This window comes from Mobula hypostoma, chromosome 14, assembly GCF_963921235.1.
Source record: "Mobula hypostoma chromosome 14, sMobHyp1.1, whole genome shotgun sequence".
Taxonomy (NCBI): domain Eukaryota; kingdom Metazoa; phylum Chordata; class Chondrichthyes; order Myliobatiformes; family Myliobatidae; genus Mobula; species Mobula hypostoma.
In genome coordinates, this window is record NC_086110.1 from 60894786 (window position 1) to 60919524 (window position 24739).

A 24739-nucleotide genomic window follows, 5' to 3' on the forward strand; every position below is an offset into this window, starting at 1 on the left:
AAAAATGCGCGAGGCTAAGCAGTCAAGCATACTGTCATCTTATCAAGCCTTGCACATCAGCTGACGAACCTCTACCTTCGACATCGAGGCACGCAGACATAGAAGATGACCTGCCTGCCCTGATGGAAACAGATGACTATGAGATGACATCCCAGTGTCCCACCACCCCAACCCCGGGCCGCGTTCTGATACATTGCCATGGAAAATGCAGTGGTAGCCAGGATGCACCCAGCATATCTTTAAGAAAAAAACTGAAATAAACAAGCTAATTAATTAGGTGCTGCCTGGCACATAAATGTTAGCCCAGAACAGAGGCGATTGCTGATTACTAGGAAAGTTGACGAGGGTAAAGCAGTGGATGTTGTCTATATGGACTTCAGTAAGGCCTTTGACAAGGTCCCACACGGAAGGTTGGTTAGGAAGGTTCAATTAATATTGAAGTAGTAAAATGGATTCAGCAGTGGCTGGATGGGAGGCGCCAGAGAGTGGTGGTGGATATCTGTTTGTCAGATTGGAGGCCGGTGACTAGTGGTGTGCCTCAGGGATCTGTACTGGGTCCAATGTTATTTGTTATATACATTAATGATCTGGATGATGGGGTGGTAAATTGGATGAGTAAGTATGCAGATGATACTAAGATAGGTGGAGTTGTGGATAATGAAGTAGGTTTTCAAAGCTTGCAGAGAGACTTAGGCCAGTTAGAAGAGTGGGCTGAAAGATGGCAGATGAAGTTTAATGCTGATAAATGTGAGGTGCTACATTTTGGTAGGACTAATCAAAATGGGACATACATAGTAAATGGTAGGGCATTGAAGAATGCAGTAGAACAGAGGGATCTAAAAATAATGGTGCATAGTTCCCTGAAGGTGGAATCTCATGTGGATAGGGTGGTGAAGAAAGCTTTTGGTATGCTGGCCTTTATAAATCAGAGCATTGAGTATAGGAGTTGGGATGTAATGTTGAAATTGTACAAGGCATTGGTGAGGCCAAATTTGGAGTATTGTGTACAGTTTTGGTCACCAAATTATAGGAAAGAAATCAACAAAATAGAGAGAGTACAGAGAAGATTTACTAGAACGTTACCTGGGTTTCATCACCTAAGTTACAGAGAAAGGTTGAACAAGTTGGGTCTTTATTCTTTGGAACACAGAAGGTTGTGGGGGGATTTGATAGAGGTATTTAAAATTATGAGGGGGATAGATAGAGTTGACATGGATAGGCTTTTTGCATTGAAGGTGGGGGAGATTCAAACAAGAGGACATGAGTTGAGAGTTAAAGGGCAAAAGTTTAGGGGTAACATGATGGGGAACGTCTTTACTCAGAGAGTGGTAGCTGTGTGGAACGAGCTTTCAGCAGAAGTGGTTGAGGCAGGTTCAATGTTGTTGTTTAAAGTTAAATTGGACAGCTATATGGACAGGAAAGGAATGGAGGGTTATGGGCTGAGTGCAGGTTGGTGGGACTAGGTGAGAGTAAGAGTTCGGCATGGACTAGAAGGGCTGAGATGGCCTGTTTCCATGCTGTAATTGTTATATGGTTATATGGTTTACATAGGCTGTGTATTTTAAAGTGTTATTTGGTATGATTTGGCAGCTTCATAGCTTAAAGGTTACTGGAGAGAGTGTTTCTGCCTAGAGCGCTTGCGTGAGATTTTCACTACGGAGAACAGTGCGGCAATGATTGTAGAAAAGTATTTCTACTTTATATAGGCTGTGTATTTATCATATCATTCCTGCTTTTACTATATGTTACTGTTACTTTAGGTTTTATGTGTTATTTGGCATGATTTGGTAGGTTACTTTTTGGGTCTGTGAACACTCACAAGTTTTTCCCATATAAATAAATGATAATTGTTTCTTCACTTTACGACATTCCGGCTTACAAACCATTTCATAGGAATGCTCTACCTTCGGATGGCAGGGGAAACTTGTAAAGCAAATATCTAATCAGCCAATCATGCATTAAAGCATGCAGACATGGTCAAGAGATTCAGTTGTTGCTCAGACCAAACATCAGAAAGGGGAAGAAATGTGATCTAAGTCGCTTTGACAGTGCAATGATTGTTGGTGTCAGGCAGGGTAGCTTGATTATCTTAGAAACTGTTGATCTCCTGGGATTTTCACATACAACAGTCCCTAGAATTTACAGAGAATGATGCAAGAAATAAAAGGCATCCAGTGAGTGGTAGTTCTGAGGTTGAAAATGCCCTGTTAATGAGAGAGGTCAAAGGAGAATGGCCAGATCCTTCGCCACAAGTCTGCATTGATCATTAACCACTCAATTACACCCTTTACATTCCACAGTCGGCTCTCCTTATCCACAAGGGATTGGTTCCAGGACCCCTCGCAGATACCAAAAAATGTGGATGCTCAAGTCCCTTATTCAACCTATCTAAATGTGGTGGACCTTGGGACCCAGCGGAACCCTGGACCTTATTTAACCTGTCTCAATGCAGTGGACGTTAGGACCCGGCAGCGGAGCTCTGAATCCACAGTGTCTCTGTTCACGAAAATAATCACGATCACGATTTAAAATAAAGTGGAAATAATAAAGCGATCGGAAAGAGGTGAAACGCCATCGGTCATTGGAAAAGCATTAGGCTACAGTCGGTCAACGATTGGAACAATTTTAAAGGATAAAGTGAGAAAGGCCCTGCCCCGATTAAAGCAACAATTATTACTAAGCAACGCAGTGGTTTAATTATTGGGTTTTGGGGTTTTGGGTTTTTGATCCTGCACATCAACCCAGCACGGATGGGGAGTGTGCTCAGGAGTGGTCTGTCACTGGATCGAACTCGGAAATTTCCGTTCCCAAGCCCAGCGCTGAAACATATGTTTCTTAAGTGTTTTATATGCATAGAAAGGTAAAATATATACTATATACTAAGACAAACATTTGACTAACTGACACAAAATAATACCGGATGTATCCGTTACGACTTACTTAGTAAGAGAACTTCCGTTTTTTTTCCGATCCCGATCCACGATAACCTACGCACATCCTCCCGTATACTTTAAATCATCTCTAGGTTCCTTATAATACCTAATACGATGTAAATGCTATGTAGAATAGTTGTTATACTGCATTGTTTAGGGAATAATGACAAGAAAAGGAAGTCTGTACATGTTCGAACAACAAGTGCTGGAAGAGCACCTCCGGGTTTTCTCCATTCGCAGTTGGTTGAATTCGCACATGCGGAACTTGCGGATAAGGAGAGACGATTGTACTTCCATTCCCCTGGATTCCTCTCCCCCCTCCGATTCTACCACTCATCTGCACAATAGGGGCAGCCTACAGTGGCCAATTAGCTTACTGATCCGCACATCTTTGGGATGTGGAGTGAAATCAAAGTACCTGGAGGAAACACACACTATTATAGGGGGAACATGCTAACTCCACGCAGACAGCAGGAAGGAGAATTTAATATTCTTTAATATTTTTGTCTGCTGTCTTACAAATTCTACACAGCTAATACACACACACTGCTGGAGGAACTCAGCAGGCCAGGCTGCATCTATGGAAGGCAATGAACCCAATCATCAGGACTGGAAAGGAAGGGGGAAGGAGTCAGAATGAGAAGGTGGGTGGGGGAGGGGAAGGAGTACAAGTTGGCAAGTGATTGATGAAATCAGGGAAGGGGGATGGTGGGGGAGGGGGCATGAAGTAAGATGCTGGGAATTAATAGATGGAAGGGGTGAAGGGCTAAAGAAGAAGAAATCTGATCGGAGAGGACAGTGGACCATGAAAGAAAGGGAAGGAGGAGCGGCACCTGAGGGATGTGATAGGCAGGCGAAGAGATGAGGTGAGAGGGGAACTAGAATGGGGAATGGAAAAAGAGGGGATTTGGGGGAGAGAAATTACTGGAAGTTTGAAAAATCAGTGTTCTACAGGGTTAAACTTGGACATTCTCCATTGAAAGGAGGAGCTCAGGAGGAGACAATAGTGACTCCTTTGCTTGCGTCTTCGGAAACAGCTCTATTTCCAACTTTAATATCCCTATTTTTCCCTTTCAGGGTTCTTTTGAAGACCCTGACCTGGAATTACACGCAGGCTTCGGTTCTTTGTGGGAATGGGACCCGTTCTCGGTGTTCCACGACTGGCCGCTATTCCACATGCCAAGGGTTTGGCCTGATAATCTCGATCGTGTTCGGAAGCCTAAGATCTCGGGGCTCTGGAGACAGGTGCATTGAGCACTGGTTTCACGGCAGGAGACCCGCGTGTCGTCGGGGAGGCCGGAAAATCTTTCGCTGTGGGCCCAAAGACCCAAGGTCTTTGCAATCTTCGGACACAGGGCTCGAAAAAAGCAATAAAATGGACTTTTAAGATCATAAACCAGCGGGTTGTTGTTATGTCTCCCGCTCGCTGTGAAAATGGGGGACACCTCCCTCTCCCTTGCCAGAGAGAGAGAGAACCTGTGAGTTGTCGAACTTCGGATGAAATGCAAAGCTTTTAGGGTATCTTTGGTCTGTGTCTTTGCTATTGCTTAGCACACGGTTGGGCACAGTGATGGTACCGATGCCTGCTTTTTTTTTGCTGGTGGGGGGAGGGGGAGTTGTTGCTCGCTGCCGCTTACACGTGGGGGGGGAGCTGGGGGGGACTTTGGGGTTCTCACGTTTAACTGTCGTTCATTTTTTGGGGCACTTCTCTGTTTTCATGGATGTTTGTGAAGAAAAAGCATTTCAGGATGTCTATTATACATTTCTCTGACATTAAATTTGACCTTTGAACAACTGTCCGATCAGAGATCCTTCCCCTTATAACAGAAAAGGAGATCCTACCTGTGTCTGTGCTTGAAGATCTTGTGTTTGAGCATATCGTACAGTCAGTAAAAATGGCGGCTCACTGGTTGGGTTGTTAATCGGCAGGTAGGTCCTGGATTGAGAAAAAGGATTGCATTTCACCACAGGAACCTGGCAGATTCTTACAGTACTGTGCAAAGTCATATATATATAGAGCTAGGGTACCTAAGACATTTGCACAGTACTATACATGTCAATGTGGAGCAGAGAGTGAATTTGCAAACTGATGGGAGAAAAGGATGTTGGGAATGGTGAAGGTGAAGCACTGTGGCAGGGGTGTGGAACATGTAGCAGAGAATGTCAGGCAGTAGGAAATCAAGGCAACTGGACTTGCTGTGTTGTCCTAAAGACGTTTCGTCACTTATCTGAGAGGCTTCTTCAGTGGCGAAACATCTTGACAACATAGGAAGTCCAGTAGCTTTGATTCACTACTGCTTGATATATAATGACCTGGATGACTGAGAACTTTCATACACATATGTGGCAAACAAGGAGTACCAGGGGCAGGGAGTGGCGCAGATGCAGACACTCCCAGCATTGAGACATCAGGCAACATCATTTGATTCTGAACAATTGGTTTATTGATCATTACAGAATTACTCTCTGGTGCTTCCTGCTCCCTCCCTTCTCCCTTTTTCTTTTCCCAACCATGATTACCCTCTCCCTGCCCCCTTTCCAGGAGTTGCGACAGTGTGTATACTACCTGCAAGATGCACTGCAACAACACACCAAAGTTCCTAAGGCAGCACCTTCCAGACCCACGACCACTACCATCTAGAAGGACGAGAACAGCAGATACCGGGAACACCACCGCTTGGAAATCCCCCTCCAAGTCACTCACCATCCTAACTTGCAAAGAGATCGCTGTTCCTTCATTGTCGCTGGATGAAAATCATGGAATTCCCTCTCTAACAGCACTGTGGGTGTACCTACACCTCAGGGACTGCAGCGATTCAAGAAGGCAGCTCATCACCACCTTTTGAGGGGTAACTAGAGATGGGCAATAAATACTAGCTTAGCTGTCGACGCCACATCCCATAAATGAAGAAAAAAAAATTAAAACTCTCAGTCCTCAACAGAAACCAAATAAGAATCAGGTTTATCATCACTCACACGCGTCATGAAATCTATTTTTTTTTTGTGGCAGCAGTACAGTGCAATACATAAAATTACTACAGTACTGAGCAACAGTCCAAGGCACCACAGCTGTATACGTGTGCCTAAGACTTTTGCATAGGACTGTAGTTTGTCAGACCCTGGTCCCAGTTCAACAAACATATATGGGGCAACAATAAAGCTTCCAATTTATCACTGACCAGAACAATGAAAATTGTTCCTCAATTTTCCACTCAGTAGTAATAATGCAGAGGGATTGGGAAGGGAACAAGATCGCATTACTAAATGAAGCAACTCTTCGGAATGATGACTATCTCCGAACACGTCACCAAATACAAGCCTGATTCGTATTTTCTTTCATGCATTCACAGGAAAATAAAGAAATTCAAAAACAGAAGGGAATACATGATTGCTGGAAGAAGGTACAAATTAGTCAAAGACAGCAGCCAAGGTTAGGATGACCCCTGGTTGCTGGAACTAGTAGCTCTACAGCTGCACCATTGTGTGTTCCAGGAATCCACCCTGCAATTCCATTGGTTCACTGTGTAGGTCCAGGCCAGCCGGTGGCGGAGTGGCCCCCGCACCAGACTTCAAGGCGAGTAGCGCCAGGTTTGAGTCCAGCTGGCCCCTTGCACGCTTCCCATTTGTGCGGGGTTGTGCATCGAGCTAGCCACTCGGCCTCGTAAAAACAGACAAAATACTAATGAAATGCCAAGGTTGCCACCCAAAGCGCCACAAGACGCGGAAAGGAACAACAACTGTGTTGGTCCAGTAATCCCATCCAATGGCAGGACAGAAAAGCAAAGTGTTGTACTTGAGCGAGTACAATTTGGGAATAAACAAACTTCAAAGTTGCTGGTGAACGCAGCAGGCCAGGCAGCATCTCTACACCTTATATTCCGTCTGGGTAGCCTCCAACCTGATGGCATGAACATCGACTTCTCTAACTTCCACTAATGCCCCACCTCCCCCTCGTACCCCATCCGTTATTTATTTTTATACACACATTTTCTCTCACTCTCCTTTTTCTCCCTCTGTCCCTCTAACTATACCCCTTGCCCATCCTCTGGTTCCCCCCCCCTTGTCTTTCTCCCCAGACCTCCTGTCCCATGATCCTCTCATATCCCCTTTGCCAATCACCTGTCCAGCTCTTGGCTCCATCCCTCCCCCTCCTGTCTTCTCCTATCATTTTGGATCTCTCCCTCCCCCTCCCACTTTCAAATCTCTTACTAACTCTTCCTTCAGTTAGTCCTGACGAAGGGTCTCGGCCTGAAACGTCGACTGTACCTCTTCCTAGAAATGCTGCCTGGCCTGCTGCGTTCACCAGCAACTTTGATGTGTGTTGCTTGAATTTCCAGCATCTACAGAATTCCTGCTGTTTGCGTTTTTAAAATAAACAAACTCTTGGGTTTCTGACTGAATAGGAGAAGCGTAGTTTGTGGCAAAGTGTGCATTCCAATATTGAAGGGTCCTTTACAGGTATCTTAAAAAGTCATCCTCTCACCTTAGAACGAGGTCTTCAGCATAGGTGACTGAGCTCGGTGGGTTACTGAGACTACCCCTTCTCCCTGTCAGCCCATCAACCAAAAAGAACCTCCTTACTGCTCCAGCTCCTGCGAACAGAAAGCATTGTATTTAGCAAACTCCACCTCAAAACTCTTATATACAGTACTTTGCAAAGATCTTAGACATATATACTGCTAGGGAGCCTGAGACTTTTGCACAGTACTGTAGTAATTTTATGCATTACACTGCGCTACTGGGAAAAAAGCACAAAATTCATGACTTATGTGAGTGATGTAAACCTGATTCTATTGTGGACTGAGAGAGGGAAGGGGGCAGGGAGAGGGGAATCATGGTTGGGTAAAGGGGAAGGGAGAGGGGAGGAAGCAGGGAGCACCAGAGAGACATTCTATAATGATCAATAAACTAATTCTTCGGAACCAACTGACCTTGCCTGGTGTCTCAGGGCTGGCTGTGTCTATTTCCGTGTCACCTCCCCCCCGGTACTTCCTCTCTGCCACCTTTCCCACACCCCTTCCACGGCACTCCACCACTGTCATTCCCAACATCCTTCGCTCCCGCCAAATTTACAAACTCATTCTCCACTCCACGCTGACAAATACAGTACTGTACAAAATTCCTATGCACTTGAGCTAGATATATGTGCCTAAGACTTTTTCAAAGCACTGTACTCTTACAGCCAAGTTATTGGGTATATTTAAAGGGGAGGTTGATAGGTTTTTGTTTAGCAAAGGCGTCAAAGATTATAAGGGAAAGACAGGAGAAGTGTTGAGAAAACACTTAATAAATCAGCCATAATCGAATGGCGGAATAGACACAATGGGCCGGATTCTGCTCCTATGTCTTATGGTCCTAGACCAACAACTCTGAAAGCCAATGCAACACTTCTTCAATCCCCTTTGCAGAAAATCTGCAGCCAGTTGCACACAGCATGCTCCCACAAAGCACTCTGATATAGTGATGTGGATTCAGGGAATTATCTTTGCCTAGTCATGCAGATCACATCTCTTCCAAGTGCTCCTGCTGTGACGAGGGAATCCTCCCACCTTCACGCTGGTGCTATGCAAATAACCTTTTCCTCAGTGTCAACACAATAAAGGAGATGGTTACTGTCTTCAGAGAACTCACACCTCTCACACCCTTCTTTACATCGGGGGTACAGCCGTGGCAACTGCTAACAATCTCAAACTCCTTGGGGTGCACATTTTGCACAATGTCTCACGGTCCCAGGACACATTCTGCACAATCAGGAAGGCTCACCAACACCTCTACTTTTGAGGAGGCTGAGAAGAGCTAGACTATGCACATTCACACTCACGTCATTCTACAGATGTGCTGTACCCAGCACCCTAACAGAACTGCATTGCAGCAGACTAGAAGGCTCTACGATGGGTGATCAAAACTGACCAGTGCATTACTGGTATCAGCCTACCCACTATACAAGGCTGTTCAACATCTCCACTCACTAGCCCCCCAATCCACACCCCCAACCACCGCTACTTTATCATTTTCTGTAAGTCACCTTATGTACAAACACTCCAGTGTCTTGTGTCACTTTATGGACATAAAATCGATCTATGCATGTAAGCTATCTTATGTATATTTCTTGTGTTTTTTTTGATATTACGTCCTTTTTCTTACTGCGTTTTTTTGTGCTGCTTTGGACCTGGAGTAACAATTATAATGTGCTCCCTTAAATTTGTGTCCTGGACATGACATTAAACAATCCTGAATCACCAGACAGTGATATCCTGACTCCAACAACTTCCGGGTAAAACTAAACTTCCTCTTTGCCCTATCTAATACTTGTAGCAACTACTTTAAATTTATTCCCCTTGTTGACTGCCCCCCCCCCCATAACTTTATATACCTCAATTAAGTCCTTCCTCAATGTTCTCCATTCTCAAGAAAACAATAAGGGAATAGAAGAGGGTTATCAGGATTCTGGCTTCTTTCCCTTTCCTTTCCAGTCCCGATGAGGCATTTCAGTCCAAAACATCGACTGTTTATTCCTGTCTATAGATGCTGCCTGACCTGCTGAGTTCATCTACTATTTTGAGTGTGTTGCTCTGGATTTCCAGCATCTGCAGAACCTCTTCTGCTTATTGTGTTTATAAGAGGGTATGTGCTTTAAGGAGAAGATGGAAAAACTTGGGTTGTTTTCTCTGCAGTGGCATAGGTGGAAGGAAGACCAGGTAGAAGTTTATAAGATTACGAGAGGCACGATTAGAGTAGAAAGATAGGCAAAACACATCAAAGTTGCTGGTGAACGCAGCAGGCCAGGCAGCATCTCTAGGAAGAGGTACAGTCGACGTTTCAGGCCGAGACCCTTCGTCAGGACTAACTGGAGGAAGAGTTAATAAGAGATTTGAAAGTGGGAGGGGGAGGGGAAGATCCAAAATGATAGGAGAAGACAGGAGGGGGAGGGATGGAGCCAAGAGCTGGACAGGTGATAGGCAAAAGGGATATGAGAGGATCATGGGACAGAAGGTCCGGGAAGAAAGACAAGGGGGGGGGACCCAGAGGATGGGCAAGGGGTACATTCAGAGGGAGAAAAAGGAGAGAGAGAGAAAGAATGTGTGTATAAAAATAAGTAACAGATGGGGTATGAGGGGGAGGTGAGGCATTAGCGGAAGTTAGAGAAGTCGATGTTCATGCCATCAGGTTGGAGGCTACCAGTATCTTTTTTCCCAGGGTCCAAATGCCAAATATTTATCAACAAAGGGCATACATTTAAGGTGAGAGGAGGGAAGCTCAAACAAGATGTGGGGGGCAAGATTTTTTTTTACGCAGGGAGTGGTGGGTGCCTGGAGTGTGCTGTCAGAGGTGCTGGTGGAGGCAGACACAACAGAGACCTTTAAAATGCCCTTAAACACATGAAAGGCAAAGAGTAGAGGGATATGGAACTTGTGGTATTGATGTGAATTACTATTTTATTTATTTCAGCACAACTTTGTTCTATGCACTAAAGAAGACTTACCCCACATAGCGACAATTTTCCAATTACATCAATTCCCTCTGTGCACTCTCCACTGCAGTTACATCCACCCAGTAATGTGGTGACCAGAGCAGTGTGCACAAGCTGTGGTCTGTTCAATGTAATACACAGTTCTCTTATAATCAGTGCTCTGTCTAGTAAAGGAAGTTGTGCTCAGCGGGAGAATTGTGAGTGAACTATCGAGGAGGCTTTCAGAGTGAAAATGTTTCAGCTACAGTTGAGCTGTGTTCCCATGTGGGAGAAAGGTCAGGAGGTTAAATTAATTTTTATAGATGCACCGTGGAAAACATTCTTCTAGGGTGCATCACAACCTGGTATGGAAGTTGTCCTGTCCAAGACCGGAAGAAGCTGCAGAAGATCGTAAACACGGTGCAGCACATCACACAAACCAATCTTCCGTCCTTGGACTCACTTTACACCGCATGCTGTCGGAGCAGTGCTGCCAGGATAATCAAGGACACGACCCACCCAGCCAACACACTTTTCATCCCTCTTCCCTCCGGGTGAAGGCTCAGGAGCTTGAAGACTCATACGGCCAGATTTGGGAACAGCTTCTTTCCAACTGTGATAAGACTGCTGAACGGATCCTGACCCAGATCTGGGCCGTACCCTCTAAATATCCGGACCTGCCTCTCAGTTTTTTTGCACTACCTTACTTTCCATTTTTCTATTTTCTATTTATGATTTATAATTTAAATTATTAATATTTACTATCGATTTGTAATCCAGGGAGCGGGAAGCAGAGAATCAAATATCGCTGTGATGATTGCACGCTCTAGTATCAATTGTCCGGTAACAATAAAGTATTAAGTATAAAGTGGATAATCGAGTAGAGAGAGTAACTACCTTCTATTAGTCTTCCCACTACATTCCAAAACCCCTTTGTTCCTCCAAACAGTTCAATCCACCAGTGTTTATTTACTCTTTGTTCCCTTGTCTTCCCAAATTCACTCTCTCACACTTCTACAGATTGAATTATATCACCACTTCTCTGCCCAAATGCCCCTTCTGGGCTTGTGTCAATGAGCTCTGGGTGAGAATCAATTAATCGATAGGCCAAGGGGCCTGTCTGACTCTGTGATGGAACTTCTCTCCAAACCTTACCTTCCTCACTGTCACCCACATGGACAATATTTGTACCATCTGCAAATCTTTTTCCTGTGCCCCCTACATTTAAGATGGCATTATTAATATTTCATATTGATGCAGTTGCAAAGAGGGCATGACAATGGCTATATTTCATTAGGAGTTTGAGGAGATTTTTTATGTCACCAAAGACACTCTCAAATTTCTACAGATGTACCGTGGAGAGCATTCTAACTGGCTGTATCACCGTCTGGTATGGGTGGGATAAACTGCAGAAAGTTGTGAACTCAGTCAGCTCCATCATGGGCACCAGCCTCCCCAGCATCTAGGACGTCTTCAACGAGCGATGCCTCAAAAAAGAGGCATTCACCATTAAGGACCCCAAACACCCAGGACATATCCTCTTCTCATAGCTACCAACAGGAGCCTGAAGGCACACAGTCAACGATTCAGGAACAGCTTCTTCCCCTCTGCCATCTAATTTCTAAATGGACAGTGAACCCATGAACACTACCTCACTACTTTTTTTCTCTCTTTTTGCACTATTTATTTAATTTTACAGGAAATAGTCCACAATAAGCCAATATAGATTCAGATAGCCGATGCAACCATTCTCTGCGCAACCAGTCTGTGTTTCTGATCAGTGTTATGTTCTGTAACTTCAAAACGTTAAACTAATTTAAACTAATTCAAAGGAAAAAAGAGCTGAGAGATAGAAGTCTTAGATCGAGTTTACATTAAACAAGGCACACACTTATCACATGGTAGTGTCATGACATGTGCAACTCACTTATCTTTACATGTAATTGGTTATTTAAATCAACAAGAATGCTCAACCAAATATACTTACAGGATTATTCGAATACTAAATACAAAGCAGTCACCTCACCATCACTACCTCTGCAGGGTTGATGAAACCAGTGACTTACCCAAACCATTCCTGTCCAGATTCAGACTGCGCACTGGGATGGGCCAGACTTTTGGCTGCTCTTGGTTATCGGCGTAGTGGAGAAAGAGTTCATAAAGCACTGGCTCCGGGAATCGGCGCAGAAGGTCCGAGATTCGTATTGTACACTGAAATAAAGCAGTGAGCGTCACTTGCTAATGAACACCTGGTCTCCAAACCTGGATCCAGTTCTTCAACAGGCCGTGTCAGCAATTAGAAACGAGGTCAATTTGGGGGCAAACACAAAGTCCTGTGATAACTCATGGTGTTCACTGTTTTTCCTTCCACCGAGATGAAACAGTTATAAAAGGTACCAGTGGCACTCCACTAAGACACACACAACATGCTGGAGGAACACAGCAGGTTAGACAGCATCTGTGGAAAGGAATAAAGAGTTGATATTTTAGGCCTGCATCAGTACTGAAAAGGGGAAGAAGCAAGAATAAGAAGGTGGGGAGAGCGGGAGCAGGAAGGAGTATAAAGTAGATGGTGGTAGGTGAAGCTAGGTGATGGGCAGGTAGGTGGGTGGGATTAATTGAGAAGCTGGGAGGTGATCGGTAGAAAAAGTAAGGGGCTGAAGAAGGAGGAGTCTGATAGGAGAGGATAATGGACCATGGGAGAATGGGAAGGAGGGTGGGCACCAGAGCGAGAGCTGATATGCATGCGAGGAGAAGAGAAGGGGTAAGAGGGGAGGGGAAAAGCAGAAACATCACCTTCCGGTTTGTACTCGTTCTCCTCGCCCTTCCTTCTCCTTCTGGCTTCTTTCTCCTTCCTCTCCAGACCTGATGAAGGATCTCAACCCGAAATTTCAACTCTTTATTCATTTCCATAGATGTTGCCTGACCTGCGTTCCTCCAGTACTTTGTGTGTGTTACCCTGGACCTCCAGCATCTCCAGAATCTCTTGAATTTATAACGTCTCATTATCCAGTTGGCCTGCTAAAGAGCTACCAACTGATGATCTGCCCACATGAAGGCAGAAGAGTATTCAGCCTGGCCCTGTTGTCCCTCATCTCCACAACTCTGCACAGCTACCACAGAAAGTGCTGCTCAACTAATCTGACCCTCACAGGCAGCCCTGGCATCTACGAAGCACCAGTTATCTTCTAAACCTTTTCATTCAGAGAAAAACACAGTCATGGTTTCTGAAAATGAGAATGTCCCAACTGAGTGATCATTTTTGGTGTGAACTGATGTGACATCAGAGAAAGATATAGTTCACACTCAGATCACCAGAAATGGGTGTAATCCTGCAGATGCTCAAAATCCAGAGGAACAAACACAAGAAGCAGGAGGAACTCAGCAGGTCAGGCAGCATCAATGTTAAGGAATGAACAGTGACATTTCAGGCCAAGACCCTTCATCAAGATCTTTCAGTATTCCTGATGAAGGATCTCAGCACAAAGCATCAAATGTTCATTGCCCTCCATAGATGCAGCCTGACCTGCTGAGTTCCTCCAGCATTTTGTGTCTGTTTCAAGGCTTTCACAACCTGCAACAAAGATTAAGTCTCCAATGGTATCTTCAGATTTAAGGTAAACACACATAATCCAAGATGATCTAAGGAAATGCAAGTAGCTACAGATGTGGGAATCTGAACAACAAACAATCTGCTGGAGGAACCCTACAGGTTCAGCAGGATCTGTGTGAGGAAAGCAATCGTCAAAAGCCTGAATCAGACGGAGAATTTGTTACCCAACAACCCCATCTGCACCAAAACCTGCTTGACCACCCCCCCCAAATTCCTCCAGTAAACTGTCTGTTGTTCCAAAAAGTTCTGCACCCTCTTTCAACAGGACTCACCGACTGGACGAAGAAAGACCCAAATTTGTATGCTGCATCCAACAATGTCTGTGTGTTGGGGCATAGCTGTTAAAAAAAAAACATAAAGGTGTGCTGACAAGGTGAACCAATTACAGTGTGGTCCATGAGGAAAATCGTAATTTAGTCAGGTCAAAACAGGACCAGCGGTCCATTCTACAGGAAATGTCATGGCTGTCATTTTGGAGAACCTGTCCATGTTTGGTATCACTACTTTGTGATGTGACAACAACTCTGGAATAAGAACTTATGCAGCTAAGTCCGTGAGGCTGAGTCAATGATTTTTCCTCAATGTGGACAACTGTTAGAAATTTAGCCCTTAACTTGGAATGAGTGAAATAATACAAACAGAAAACCTACAGCACAATACAGGCCCTTCGGCGCACAAAGCTGTGCCCAACATGTCCTTCCCTGAGAAATTACCTAGGGTTACTCATTGCCCTCTATTTTTCTGAGCTACACATACCTGTCCAGGAGTCTCATAAAAGACCCTATTGTATCCGCTTCCACCACCGTCACTGGCAGCCCATTCCACACACTCACCACTCTCTGCATAAAAAATTTACCCCTGACATCTCTGTACCTACTTCCAAGCACTTTAAAACTGTGCCCTCTCGTTTTTCCGCCTTGGGAAAAAGCCTCTGACTATCCATATGATCAATGCCTCTCATCATCTTATTATCATCATCATCATCAGGTGCCGTGCCCAGTTTGAGCTTTGACTGCCATGGCCCACACACTCCTGTTTCGGTTCAAGTGAATCAATTCATTGGTATTCATTTCCAGTTCTCTGGCTGCTGTCTCCATCATCACTTGTCTTTGTCTTCCCCTTGTTTTCTTCCCTCAGTCTTTCCCATAATTACCATGCATTCTAACTCCTCTTTCCTAATCACGCCCAATGAAGTTACATTGCCTTTTCATGATCTCATACATTATTTCTCTTTTTGTGTTTTCTCTGTTCATGACATCCTCATTAGATATTCATTTCGTCCATATTCTTTGCATACTCCTCAAAAACCACATCTCTGCTGCTTCAATTCATTTCCTCATGTTACTAGATATTGTCCAACACTCTGAGCCATTATAACATAACTGGATAAACATAACATTTCAGTACTCTGAGGCGGGTTGTCATGCCTAGCTTAGTATTGGTCAGTATACTCTTCATTCTCCTAAAGGTGTCTTTTGCCATCCCTATTCTTCTTTTGATGTCCAAGTCGCACCTGCCATCTGATGTCACCCAGCTTCCTAAGTAGCAAAGGTTCTGAACTTGTCTTATGTCTTCCCCGTTTATTCTCAGCCTGCAGATAGGATTCTCCTTCTTTTTGGATATCACCATACATTCAGTCTTCTTGCAATTGATAGATAAACCCATTATATCAATTAAGTTTTGTAGTACTTCCTCGGTACTTGCAATTAACACAGTGTCATCTGCATATCTGAAATTATTGATGTTTTCACCGCCAACTTATACACCATCATCTTATACACATATTATAATATTGACAATATCCTGAAAAGGGAGAGAGAGCAGTCAGAAGTCATAGTACATATTGGTACCAATGACATAAGTAGAAAAAGGGAGGAGGTCCTGAAAGCAGAGTTAGGAAGGAAGAAGCAGGACCTCAAGTGTAGTACTCTTGGGATTACTGCCTGTGCCACGCGACAATGAGGATAGGAATAGAATGAGGTGGCGGATAAATGTGCGGCTGAAGAATTGGAGTGGGGGCAGGGATTCAGATTTCTGAATCATTGGGATCTCTTCTGGGGCAGGTGTGACTTCTACAAAAGGGATGGTTTGCACTTGAATCTGAGGGAGACCAATATCAAGAGACCAATTACAAGAGATTCTGTGAGTGGCTTAATCTAATATGGCAGGGGATTGGAACCAGTATGATAGAGCTGAGAATAAGCCAGAAGGTTTACAAGTGGATGACGGGTGTAATATGAACATAAGTAAGAACAAGCCAATGATTGGGTACAACTACAAACAGAGCAAAGAGTTAAGTTGTACCACCGAGGCAAAATTCATAAGGGTGAAGAATGCAGGATTGAAGGTACTGTATTTAAATGCACATAGCATTCAGAAGAAGGTGGACAAACTCATGGTGCAGAGACTAGTTGGTATGATGTTGTGGGCATCATTGAGTTGTAGCTGAAAGAAGGCCATAACTGGGAGCTTAACCTCAAAGGATATACTTTGTATAGAAAGAACAGGCAGGAAGGCATAGGCAGTGGTGTGCCTCTATTGGTATAAGATGGAATTACTGTACATCTTTAGAAAGAGGTCAGAGAATGTCAAATCTTTGTGGATGGAGTTAAGAAACTGCAAGGGGGAAAAAACATTATGGGAATCATATATAGGCCAAATAGTAACCACAATGAGGGGTTAAGATTGCAAGGGGAGCTGGAAAAGGTATGTAATCAGGGTAATGACATAATGGTAATGGGGGACTTCAATATGCAAGGCAATTGGGGAAAATCAGGCCGGAGTCAGATCGCAACAGAAGGAATTTGTTGAATGCCTATGAGATGGCTTTTTAGAGCAGCTTGTGGTTGAGCCTACCAGGGGAAAGGCTATCTTAGACTGGATGATATGTAATAACCCCAATTTTATTAGTCAGCTTAATGTAAAGGAACCTTTAGGACAGCGGTCCCCAACCACCGGGCCGCAAAGCATGTGCTACCGGGCCGCGAGAAACGATATGATTTGGCGATAGGAGTCAGCTGCACCTTTCCTCATTCCCTGTCACGCCCACTGTTGAGCTTGAACACACACGAGGTCATGACCTGCGCGTCATCCATGTCAGCGCGGGAAGGAGATCAACTCCTCGAGCTTGCAAATGACGGCGGGCTAAAAAGTACGTTTGACATAACATCTCTGCCGGCATTCTGGATCAAAGTCAAGGCTGACTATCCTGAGATAGTCACAAAAGCACAGCAAACGTTGCTTCCATTTCCAGCATATCTCTGCAATGAATGCAATGAAAGTTAATTGCGGAATAGACTGGACATAAGGAACCCCCTTCGAGTATCGCTGTCTCCCATCACCCCTCGATAGGACCATGTTGTTGTAGGAAAACAAGCCCAGGGCTCCCACTGATTCAGCAATATTGGTGTGTTGCAATGATTTTATATGTTCATACGGGGAAAATATGTGATGTGTGTTTAATAGCCAAACATTACTTAAAATGTTATGATGCTATTGACTTATATAACCATATAACCATAACAGCACAGAAACAGGCCATCTCTGCCCTTCTAATCCGTGCCGAACGCTACTCTCACCTAGTCCCATCGACCTGCACTCAGCCCATAACCCTCCATTCTTTTCCTGTCCATATAGCTATCCAATTTTTCATTAAATGATAATATCGAACCTGCCTCTATCACTTCTACTGGAAGTTCGTTTAACACTTACTTCAAACTCCCCTGTCCTCCCCTGATAATTGACTTATCGCTATATTCATGCGAGAAAAAAAATATGTGCTATGTGTTTAATATTAAATTCGTTAGATAAACCCTTTGAGAAATGAAATTGAGTGTATTAGCCACTTGTCACCTATATTGCGGTCGTGATTAACAGCCGCCCCCCCACGAACAGAATTGCCAAAAACAATAAGTAGAAAAAAATCGGCACTTGCACACTGGTGCCCGTGCAAGGCTTCATGGTGATTGTAGTCTTTCACAGGGTAAACACAACGTTTTGACTGCTACTCTTGTCTGTTGGTAACCCTACCCTACTCCCCACCCCCGCCCCCGCCGGTCGGCCGGTCCGCAAGAACATTGTCAATATGAAACCGGTCTGCAGTGCAAAATAGGTTGGGGACCCCTGCTTTAGGAGACAGTAATCATAACATGATTGAATTCATACTGCAATTTGAGAGGGAGAAGCGTAAGTCACATGTATCAGTACCATGGAATGAGGCATGAGAGAGGAACCTGCCCAAGTGGATTGGAGGAGGGTACTGGCAGGGATGACAGCAGAGCAGAGGTGGCTGAAGTTTCTTGGAATAGTTCACAAGGTGCAGGATAGATAATGTCCCACAGAAGTTTTTATTAAATGGGCAACCTTGGCTGACAAAGGAAGTTAAGGACTGCATAAAAGCCAAGAAAAGGGCATATAAGGTTGCAAAAGTGAGTGGGAAGTTGGATGACTAGAAAACTTTTAAAATCCAACAAAAGGCAACTAAAATAGCTATGAGAAGGGGAAAGATGAAATATGAGCAAACTAGCCAATATAATAAAGCAGAATACCAAAAGATTTTCAGTCATATAAAGAATAAAAGGGAGGTGAGAGTTGATACTGGACCACTGGAAAATGATGCTGGTGAGGTAGTAATGGCGGACAAAGAAATGGCAGATGGGTACTTTGTATCTGTCTTCACTGTGGAAGATACCAGCAGTGTGCCAGAGGTCAGTGAGTGTCAGGGAGCAGGAGTGAGTGCCATTGCTATTGCAAAGAAAAAAGTGAGAAGCAAACTCAAAGGTCTTAAGGTGGATGGTGAAAGGCTTTGATAGGGTGGATGTGGAGAGAATGTTTCCTGTGGTGGGGGAGTCTAAGACCAGAGGACTCGGCATCAGAATAGAAGAGTGAATTTTTAAAAAGGAGATGAGAAGGCATTTCTTCAGCCAGAAAGTGGTGAATCTGTGGAATTGTTTGTTACAGACAGCTGTGGAGGCCAAGTCTTTACATATGCTTAAGGCAGAGATTGACAGATTCTCGATCGGTCAGGACATGACGTGATATGAGGACAAGGGAGGAAATTGGAGCTGAGAGGAAAATTGGATCAACCATGATGAACTGATGGAGCAGACTCAATGGGCCAAATGGCCTAATTCTGCTCCTATACCTTATGGTCTTATGGTCCCATGAAGTTAAGATAATAAAAACTAAATACTGCCAATAACACACTGAGTTTGATATCTGCAATATTCCAGTTTTAGTTGTGCATGCGGCAGCAACTCCAAAAGTGATACCAAGCAATTTCTCACCTGTAAAGTGCCTCCTCTGACATCTTCCCAACCAAGAAAATGTCCATGAGCATCATATTTCACAATTTTTAAGGTGATCTATTGGCAAATAAAAAGGATAAAACTGAAACACACACCAAGCTGGACATATCAGTTCAGGAAAGATCCTTCCAGTTTCCCATTCCCAGTAACAAAAAAATGTAATTTTACCTGAATGGAAAATAAAAACCAGTGAACAATGCACAGCAACTAAAATAATGATAATACTCTAATACTTGAGCATCTTTGTTCCATCCGCAACAAGCAGGATTTTCCAGGGGCCAACATACATCAAAGTTGCTGGTGAATGCAGCAGGCCAGGCAGCAACTTTGATGTGTGTTGCCTGAATTTCCAGCATCTGCAGAATTCCTCGTGTTTGCGTTTTCCAGGGGCCAACCATTTTAATTCCAATCCCCATTCCTATTCTGACTTGTCCTCTACTACCACAATGAGGCTGCTCTGACACTGGAGGAGCAACACCTCATATTCTGTCTGGACAGCCTCCAACCTGATGGCATGAACATTAATTTCTCAAACATCCATGAATTCCACCCCCTCACCATGCCCATTCTGGCTCCCCGCTTACTCTCCTTCGCCCATTATCTCCCTCTGGTTCCCCTCCTCCTTCCTTTTCCAATCTCCTCACTTTCATCTTCAGCCCTTTACCTTTTCCACCTATCACCTTCTCACTTCATCTTCCCACCCACCATCCAATTCACCTGTCATCCATCAGCTTGTACTCCTTCCCCTTCTTAGTCCGGCTTTTTCTCCCTTCCTTGAAGGGTCTCAGCCTGAAAAGTTAACTCTTTATTCTTTTCTATAAATGCTCCTGATCTGCTGAGATCCTCCAATATTTTGTGGGTGTTACTCTGGATTTACAGCATCTGCAGAATATCTTCCTACAGATGCTGCCTGGCTGGCTGTGTTCCACCAGCATTTTGTGTGTGTCATCAGCACTTTATCTAGTTCCAAACTTCTTCCGTCTTTCAGTGTTTTTCTTATGCACGTTTCTTTGAGCCACTATCAGCAAAAAAATGTAGCAGTTTTTCTTTCTGCTTCTTTATATCGTACATTGTGGAAGAGCCAATATTGTAAAACTCACACAAGCTTTTCACCGATACATCACTGTCCAGTTTTTTCAAGAGTTCAAACTTATCTTTAATGGATAATGCGCGGTATTTTCACGAGGTGCATTTTCTTTACTCACTGGGGCCATATTTGGGGCTAAAAAAGAGCCAATGATATTAATAAATGCAGGAAAACAAGCAGGAATCACCTGTCTGTGCTTACAAGAGCGCACCAACACGTGAACAGATCTGGCGCAACCAAAACAATGCGCAGGTGGCCCGGGAAATTTGAAATTACAGTTGTGTGGAAAATTTGAAATCAGTGCCGGATTATCGAAGGATCCGGTTTACAGGTAGTCGGATTAGTGAAGGTCGACTATACATCTGTTGAGTTTGCCCACGAGAAAGTGAATCTCAGGGTTGCATATGGTGACATACGGTGTATGTACTTTGATCATAAATTTACTTTGGACTTCGCACTTTGAAAATAAGATGGGCGAGTGTAGTTATGAGTAAGGACAATATTAAAAGTGGTAGAGAAATCACATAAGCAAGGATCTATCCCACTTAAGTCATACCCTCTCCTCGTCTGTCCCATCAGCAGAAGGTACAAAAATCTTGAGGACATATACCACCAGCCTATGGAAAGCTATGGTCCGAGTGCAGGTCAATGGGAGTAGGCAGTCTAAATGGTTTTGTCATGGGCTAGATGGGCCAAAGGGCCTATTTCTGTGCTGTAGCTCTCGATGACTCTACGACCACCTGTATCCTGATGTTATAAGACACCCGCATGGTCCTCTTATGAGACAGTAATGAATTTTTGATCTCTCAGTCTACCTCATCGTTGCCCTTGAACTTTGCCTACTTGTACTGTTTTCTCTGTAAATGTAATGAAACACCATATTCTGCATTCTGACAATAATAAACCAATCGCTCAATTAATTAACCAATTACTTGGAGTACAATCAAGGCCGAGATAACAAAACAAAGAGGATTATTGTTAGTGTGCAGCAAAGGAACGTGCCCTTCAGCCCACAATGTTGTACTGAACTAATTAAACTCAGAGTTAGATATCAAACTAAAACAACCCTTTCTCCTTACATTATTCCTGCATTCTCTGCACATTCACGCACTGATTGTGTTTTCAGTGTACGTGGGTCAGTGCAGACAGTGTGGGCTGAAGGGACTGTTTCTAAGCCACATCACTAGCAGCGCTGATGTGTTGCCCTTCTGGGTAGAGATGAAGAAGAAAAGTCAGAAGGCCAGAGACAGGGCAACTATCCGGTGCTTCTACAGTGATTCTACAGTTGCCTCCTGGTGTCAGGTGATTTTGCAGCGGCTGTGTACAGGACACCAGCGTTGAAAAGGAAAAAGAGCCATGGCGCAAACAGGACTGAGAGCGATAAACAACCCATAACATGATCAGATAGGACAGATGGACGGCACAACGATTTACAGTACCAGCAACCGGCGTTCAATTCTCGCTGCTGCTTGTAAGGAGTCTGTACGTTCTCCCTGTGACCGCGTGGGTTTCCTCACACAGTCCAAAGACATACCGGCTGATAGGTTAATTGGTCACTGTAAATCGTCCCATGATTAGGCTAGGATTAAATCTGGGGATTGCTAAGTGGCGTGCCTTAAAGGGCTGGGAGGGCCTACGCGTGATGCATCTCAATAAATAAATAAATACATGTTTACAAATGCACACTTTAAATCCCAAATGCATACTAAGATTAGGTTGTTGGGCTACAAGTGCAATTCTTGCAATGCTACTGCACTGCTGGGACCATTCCACAGGCTGCCAACCAGTGGGAAGGACACAAGTGGTGAAACATTGTTTGGGGTGGGGGGGATGATTTGGAAAATGTACAGAAGTCAAAAGGTAGTGCTAATGGGAGTATGCATCTATTCAAATGCATTCTGTGGTAGAAATAACACAAGGGTCAGAGTGGAGGAAAAGTTTTAAGGTGGGTTAAGAAGAACCTTCTTGATTTCTACATTTCTGATGAACTCGGTTCAAGGGAATTGAGCAGATCCAGTGCAGCAAGTAATAATGGGGGGAACCTCCAAATAACAAGTGTAATATCTTAAGGCTCAGAATAACTATGGAAGGGGATATAAACTATTGCAACATAAAAGCAATCAATTGGAGAAGAGCAGATTTCAAAAGGAGAATGACTGGTCTGGGGAAAAGTTAATCAAAGACTGGTAGGGGATATTATAATTAAACCGAGGGAGACCTTTAGAGAGAAAGTGTTTCTGATGCATTCCCGTGGAGTGGAGAAAAGCTGGGAAATTAACTGTGGAGCTCTGTGAATGACTAACTAGAGACAGTGAAATAGAGTGGGGAAAGGAGCAGATTGCTAACATAAGTCACAGAAAACTCAAGGAGAAAGTAAGTAGGAAGAAAAGCCAGAGCATGTAAAAAGATTGGCAGTGTATGTAAAAGTAAACACAAACATTTTCCCACACTCATTCAAGGACAAAAGAGTCGTTACAAAGGTGGGGCCCGTAAGTGACACTCAGTAAGGTAGGGTGCATTACTGAGACAGTACATGAGTACTTCAACACCAAGATGCTGCTGGAGTCTCAAATGTTGAGATTCAGGATGAGTTAAGATGATAAAGGAGGCTGACTACATAGGAAACGGATAAATCCTCTGGTTCAGATGGGATTTGTCTGAGGTTGCTGAGGAACAGAATGGGAGAAGTTATAGAGACTCCGACTGTAACCTTTGAAATGCTTATAGATTTAGATGGGTGGTGCGGGGGAAATACATCTCTACCAAAGGAGGTGTAAGGCACTCCTTTCCTCCACTAGCCTGCAGGTCACCTTGGGCAAGCTGTAGCACCTGCTCAGCCCCCGATCAGGGTCACATGAAGCCAAGGGAGCAGGTGGCGGATGGTCATATGAGCAGTTGGTGCAGATCACACGTCCTCGCTATGCAACCACTGACACCAGGCAGACAGTCTTGCAAGAGTATTGATAATGGCTGGAGTCACCCTTCTTCTAAGGACACTGCCCAGAAGAAGGCAATGGCAAACTACTTCTGTAGAAAAATTTGCCATAAATTTGCCATGGTCAGGGATAGGAAAGCCATGATTGCCCACATCATACAATACGGTACAAAATGATGATGATGAAAGATTCAGGGAAGGTGCCTGAAGAATGGAAATTGCAAAGATGCGATGGGAGAGGAGAATGGGGATAACCGCAGTAACTACAAATCAAGGTGATTAACCTTGATGGTAGAGAAAGTTGTAATAACAATAACTAAAGGTAGGATTAGCAGCAACTTGACTGAATTACTTGCATGGGTTTGGGGAAAGGTGAGGGAATGGATCGAATAGATTGATCTATAAAGATTCAGTATCAACTCAAAGCTAAAATAAACTCCTCCTCACCACAATTATACTGTTCTGGTTGTGAAAGATTTCATGAACAGTTGAAAGTGATCATAGACTCAGAGGGTAGCAGAACCTGTGAGACTTAAGTCTGTGGGAGCTCTCCAATGGTTATCTAAACCTTGTAGTTGATTTACCCTCTTGAAATCACTCCAGAACATCTGCTTTTAACACAATTCATTTTAGGACCTAGCCTTAGCCTATCAAGTACGTGTCTGCAGGTAGGCAGCAGCTGTCACCACAGCGTGCAGAGTGAATGTGTCCTTCTAGCACTGATTCATACTGAGATACTGCTCCTTAGGATGTTATTTAATACAATGACTTTGAAAAGTAATTTTCAATTAACTAATGAGGAATTCCACTATTGGTAATTGGTGATTGACCACTCGTGATTCAGTCATTTGATTGACTTTGATATTATTAAGAATGTAAGGCAACCTTACAACCTCACTCAATTACTGCCATTTTTGGGTTACCAATGATAGAATCAAGTCATTTAACTTCTTCAGCTCGTCGGATGATTGCATTTCTTACATTAATGCTAGAAGATCCATTTTGCTGAATTGGAAACAGATTAATCCTCCTACCACATTTCATTGGTTCTCACAAACTATACTGTGCTTAAATTTGGAAAAAATTAGAAGTGTTGTTTATGATCCCTCTATTAAATTCGAAAAGACTTGGAGGCCATTTATTCAACATTTTCATATGATGTAATTTGACTTTTTCCAAACTTATTCTATTTCTTTGTAATATTTGTTGAGAGGAATGGAGTTGTCGACACTAATAGTTCCTTTTTTTTATGATGTTACATAACAGCCCATGTCTTTTTTTTAGTTTAGTTGATTAACACTGTTTAGGTTAGTTTTTTTTGGGGGGGGGGGTTATATTTTTATATCTTTTTTCCTTTTTCATGATTTTTTTTGGTTTTATATTGTTCATCTGTATCCTGTATGATTGGGAGTTTT

At 43.7% G+C, this 24739-nt stretch overlaps 1 protein-coding gene across 2 annotated transcripts in view; it reads right to left on the minus strand.

The window, feature by feature from the left end:
* The window catches only part of LOC134356319 (meckelin-like), a 173835-nt gene that overhangs the window by 90520 nt on the left and 58576 nt on the right, over positions 1–24739 (minus strand). For both annotated transcript variants that reach the window (XM_063067196.1, XM_063067195.1), the window contains exons 10-14: positions 19282–19359; positions 14269–14334; positions 12450–12594; positions 7417–7525; positions 4776–4869 (exon numbers count right to left, since the gene is read on the minus strand). In XM_063067196.1, the coding sequence (XP_062923266.1) occupies positions 4776–4869; positions 7417–7525; positions 12450–12594; positions 14269–14334; positions 19282–19359 (492 nt within the window). The remainder of the gene's footprint in view (positions 1–4775; positions 4870–7416; positions 7526–12449; positions 12595–14268; positions 14335–19281; positions 19360–24739) is intronic.